We start from the raw sequence: 5,591 nt of genomic DNA, 5'->3' as shown, positions 1-5,591 counted from the left end.
AACACTAAACATGAACAGGTGTACTAAACAAACCAAACCAATCAAACATCGAAAACAAAGAACGGTGGCAGCTAGTACTCCGGAGACGACGACCGCCGAAGCCTGCCCGAACAAGGAGGAGGAGCAGCCTCGGCCGAAACCGTGACACAGACGTAGAATCAGTAAGCCTTAGCCCAAGCTACATTTCTCTCCTGAAGTTTCTCTGATACAGCTAATCCCTGGTTCACGCATTAACTATCTTCTACCCTTAGTTTCTTGAACACAATGGGCCAAGGTCAGTCCTAGGTCATCTTTGAGAATATATTAAGACACCAGGGTTGCTCTTATTCAGCTTTATTCCATAATAAAATGCATCAAAGAACATTGTAGTTTAATTTTATTTTGATTAGATTTAGTTTAGTTTTCTTGGGGGACAGATTTCAGGAGATAAGCAGCAGAGAATATAGCCATTAAAACTAATTATACATGATAGTATACTGATACTGACATACCAAAAACACACATTGTGATTATATATGATTACTTATCAATATGGTAGCATACACATATTTATGTAGATCAGCTCATGTGCCTGCAAGCTCTGCACAAAGTTGAACTACTGAAGTCTTTGAGCAGACCAGAAGCCTTAAAACACTCCATTGCTCCACAAAGAAAAATAACAAACATGCCTGCTACCCACAACATTAGTCTACTCCAAGAAGATAGTTGAACCATTGCCAGTTTGTTATTATACTGTTAGCATAGTAGATTAGCTCTAATCAAAGATCAACACAATAATCATCAATGATCAACATAATAATGGAAAGTTACCCAACACAGCATGTGAACTATTGATTATGCTCACAAATCCTAGGTGTCACCAATGTCAATATAAGACAAACAAAAATAACTCATTTAATGTTAACCTGGTGACAGTGGATGCAAGTATTAGTTACTCTCTGCAGCCTGCTTGTCCTCAATGGCCTGCTGGGCCATGAGGGCAGGGTAGAAGGAATGCAGCTTGGCTGTCACAGCATCATACATTTCCTGCCACTCTTTCTGGTTGAGAGAGGATGGGTTGGTCTCCAGGAACTTGTAGGCATCCTTGGACTGGACACTATACATACCCATGACTTTCTGGCATCTCCCTCCAAACGTCTTCCAAGCCTATGGGGTAAACCAAGGGAGAGAAATTAGCTATGGTCTCAATCAAGGTTGGATTCCCTTCAGTTTCACAATCCATTCCAGGGAGACCCCAGGCTGTGCACATTTCTGTTCTTTCCCACCATGTAAGCCCTCCACCAATGGATTGAGAAATGCTGACCTAATTTAACCTTTATCCTTGTGATTTTGAAGATTAGATTAGATGTTAAGACATTTTAAGGCTGTTGCCTTAAATTGGTAGTGTTGTTGTATGAAAAGGATTTTAGCATGCCCTTCTTTGAGTTATTGTCACGACTTCCTCCGAAGCTAACTCCTCTCCTTGTTCGGGCAGGCTTTGGTGTTGGTCGTCACCGGCCTTCTAGCCACTGCCGCTCCTCTTTTCATCATTCCATTTGTTTTGTCTTGTTTTTTACACACACCTGGTTCATATCCCCTCATCAGTCCCTTTATAAGTATTCCCTCTGCCCCCCATGTCTTTGTGTGTGATTGTTTCCATGTGGAGGTGTCGATAGCTCGGTGGAGCATTATGTACTTTATCGCCAGGATATTCACACAAGTGTTTTGTTTTCCCCAGTGCGCCGTTCAGTCGCACTGTAGTTGTTTTACGCATTGCTGCGAACCGCTGTCTTGCCAGAATAAACCATTATTCTGTGATTTACACCTCCTGCGCCTGACTCCATCCAAATCACCCGCTTCAGTTACATTACCCTTTAGCAGGATAATTCACATAGGTAATGATATGAAGTACAAACAATGATACATTATTCTGGCAGAATGCAAGCAGAGAACATGTATTTATTCACCTCTTCAGCTACTTGCAAGGAATCCAAGAACTCCTCCTTAAAATCTGAGCGAACATCAATCAGGTCTTCCCCAGCGAAGGTCTTCTGCTGCAGATTGGTCACCATGACTCCGATCTTCTCCCAGAAGCTTCTGAGTTGCAGCAGAATCTGCTGGATCCGGGTCAGGCAAGTCTGAACCTCAGCCAGATGGACAGGATCAGGAACAGAACCTGGAAAAACAAATACAAACAACAGCATTGACATACCTCTTATTTATGTCATCTTATTCAGTTCCCCAATAGCAGAGGTAATGTCATGAAAGAAAGGAACGACCACCATGTACAAAGCAGTGGAGTCCTTAATGTCCTTCCTTACCCAGCTCAAATGTGGCTCTGGATAGCACCATCTGGGATTTCATCAGCAACATTTGGGCATCCCACTCGTTCCTACTCAAACGGGTCTTGTCCTGCTGAAGCTGATTCATCTTCTGCTTGCCCAACTCAATGGCCGCACTATCACCAGGGTCATTGATTCCCTTCTGGATAGCATCGATTATTATTCCTATGAAGGGAACCACGACAGCCGCTATGCCAAACTTCTTGTTTCTACTGGCAATGCCGTTAACCAACTCACGCAGCTCTGTATCAGCATCGTTGATTTTTCTATTGACCTTCAGATCTGACTGGATGTCACTTAGCTTCCTATTGTATTCATTGACACTATTCTTTTGCCTCTCCTCTTCCTGGGTCAGCTTTCTCTTCTTGTCCTCTGTTTCGACTTTGGTGGAAATAACATCGCTGGTGACGGTCGCCACCCCATTGTTGAGTTTCTTGTAGCTAAATAAAGTAGTAAGAGAACATGATCAAATCTTTTACATATTTCATTGTTAACACTTTGAAATATTTTTCCTAGAACTACCTTCTATGTGGTATGATCTATATGTTTAAAGTGTATGTAAAAATCTCTTGCTCTGCTCGCTAAGATGGTTGGCTTTGAATTGCATGTGTTGATGCTGCTAGTTTAATCCCCAGTCAGGGCTGAACAGAATGCACTCTAACATATATATTGGCTTACTCTTCTACAATGCTTTCAACTTCTTTGATGAGATCATGGATCCACTGATTGGCCTTCGCCAGGAATTTGACGGCAACAACTGGTTTATTTTTCTTTACAGCAGCCACCAGCATAGGGAATAATGTCTTGACCATGTTGTCACTGGTGCTAACACACTGTTGAAAGGTTCAGAACTTTTGTGAAACATCACAGTACAGTTGACAAATATATGGCAAATAGATATCCAATATATATCCAATATAGATGGTGTTAAGAGATAGATGGGAGGGGTTGAATGGAGCTGAAGGTTGGGACTAATAACAACTAATAACAACAAGATAACTAATGTAAAACATACTGTGTCCATAATCCATATATAGGTTATAGGTTAAGAACTTTTGTGAAAGAGCACAGTTTGAAAGATAAGGCATATAGATGAAAACCGGATGGACATCATGAAAATTATCGGAGAGGTTGAGGTAAAGGAAGTTCAGGAGTAAAAACAAACTAAATAGAATTACTGTAAAATTGACTGTGTCCATAAAATGTATATAGTATGTATAAGCTGGAAGTAGAGGCCTAAGAGTTGTTGTTCACTAGTTTACTCCAATTAGGGGAGGTGTGGTGGGGTTGGAAAGTAATAAAGATAAATATATATTTTTTAAAGGATATGTATATTTATATGTATTTATATGTATGTATGTATGTGTATAAGTATATATATATATATATATATATATATATATATATATATATATATATATATATATTTGCGGGGAAAAAACATATGGGGGATTGGAAGTGATGCAGACAATTACATTGATGGAAGTTACAATCTATCTACAATATTAAAGCTGATCTACCCCCTAAAAAAAATAAAAAATTCAACACTGTACAAAATCAATGATGTCCTTCCTTCCATTCATTAGCATAACTAAACTGCTGTAAAAAATAATAATCTTAGTCTACGAGTATAGTGTCAACTAGGTCATCTAATGATAAATTAACAGAGTTTACGAGGCTATAAACAGTAAGATTGAAATACCAGCAGCAGCAGAGCCTCAGAGGAGGAGAAGAGCATTTGGGCCTCAACAGCATTGGCTCTGATGATTCTCTCCAGAGAGGGGAATTTGGCCAGGCACAGGTAAGAGACATTGTACAGCAGGGCTGTCTTCTCTGCAGCAGGCAGCAGGTCTGTAATGAAATCTGGGCTGTCCATTTGATGGTTGGATGGAACTACAGCTAAGGTGAAAGTGAAGAAAACATCAACATTGAATACACAGAGGACTAGGTTGGATACTGAGTTTTGGTGAATGGTTAGGTACTGTACGTTATTTATAATGTAAGGGGTGCATGGAGAAAATCGGACCTCTCTGAAATGAAATTGACCCTCCCTTAAGCAAAATACTGTATATTTTGACATGACCTCCCTAAACGCTTGAAAAATAAACAGGTGACCATCCCTCTACCCAAAATAATGATAAAAACAAGGTAGATAGCAGAGAACGGGCCTACTATTTACCTTCACTCCAAGGACAGACCAGAGCCGTAGATATGTAGTTTGGCAAACTGTTTTTCACCTACAATGGACCCTCAATGACCATGGAGCTCTTGGTGCAATCATTGCTGCGTTTACACAGGCAGCCCAATTCTGATATTTTATCCACTAATTGATCTTTTGACCCATCACATCAGATCTTTTCACATCAGATCTTTTTCAGAGCTGATCATTTTAAGAGCAGGGACGTAGTGCTGCCATAGTGTCTTCTCTCTCTCTCTCTGACGGGTGGCGCGAATGATGAATAACTGTAGGGGTGTGTGCAGAGGCCTGTTGTTCGGAGGCTTGACCACTTTGAATTAGACATAACCAGAACAAAGACAGAAAACTAACAGCGGTTGCTTTGCTACTATGGTTGCAGATGTGCATAATATGCTGCGACCCTAATCAAAACGTTTTTAATAACTCCAAATAACAAAAACGTAGCTTATTATTTTTTGCATCACATGGATCACATGTGCGGTTGAATCCGGCATTGCTGTATGGTGCACTCAAAACCTCTTGTAGGCCTAGTAGAGTAGCCAGCTTAGGCTACTGCTCAAATGTTGCTCTAATAGGCCTACGTTTTTTCCTGTGCATGGTGATTTGTTGCAGGTTTTGTTTTTTGGTTATTCATTGTCAAGCTTTGGCATGCAGCACTTTGGCAGTGCTTGCTGTGACTTGTATTGCAGTGCATCACGGGTGGTATGGAAGCGGGACAAAATTAATTGACAACCCAAATCACTGCACAGGTAGGATAGAAATGTGTGACGAGCCGGATTCGGCCCGCGGGCCTTGTGTTTGACACGTGGCTTATAGCTTACAGAAACATAGGCTACCACCTCTATTGTGTATGCAGACAAACTGATCCACCTGGTCTCATAGACTAGACGTAACATAGTAAAGCTAAATCCGGGACACTCAAATTAGTATGATATGTTATGATTGATATGGTTACATAAGACCGATGGTTACTTAATGCAAAAACAAAAATAGGATGGTTGGTCAGGGTGGATGTATAACGCTAATGTTTAGCAACCCAAAGCTTGAGAGTGCGAATCTCACCATGGACAAAT

General features: G+C 40.7%; 1 protein-coding gene across 1 annotated transcript; it reads right to left on the bottom strand.

Annotated features, from left to right (window-relative positions):
* Window positions 1-336: 336 nt before the first annotated feature.
* Window positions 337-4,292, bottom strand: LOC121548378. Its single transcript, XM_045217279.1, has 5 exons — window positions 4,024-4,292; window positions 3,000-3,154; window positions 2,301-2,761; window positions 1,947-2,155; window positions 337-1,146 (listed from the first exon to the last, which is right to left on the bottom strand). The coding sequence occupies exons 1-5, from the start codon at window positions 4,195-4,197 to the stop codon at window positions 928-930; spliced, it is 1,218 nt and encodes a 405-aa protein (XP_045073214.1). The 5' UTR covers window positions 4,198-4,292; the 3' UTR covers window positions 337-927.
* Window positions 4,293-5,591: the final 1,299 nt, after the last annotated feature.

The sequence above is a fragment of the Coregonus clupeaformis genome, unplaced genomic scaffold, assembly GCF_020615455.1.
Source record: "Coregonus clupeaformis isolate EN_2021a unplaced genomic scaffold, ASM2061545v1 scaf0994, whole genome shotgun sequence".
Classification (NCBI taxonomy): Eukaryota; Metazoa; Chordata; class Actinopteri; order Salmoniformes; family Salmonidae; genus Coregonus; species Coregonus clupeaformis.
This window is presented reverse-complemented; position numbering and strand designations above follow the sequence as displayed.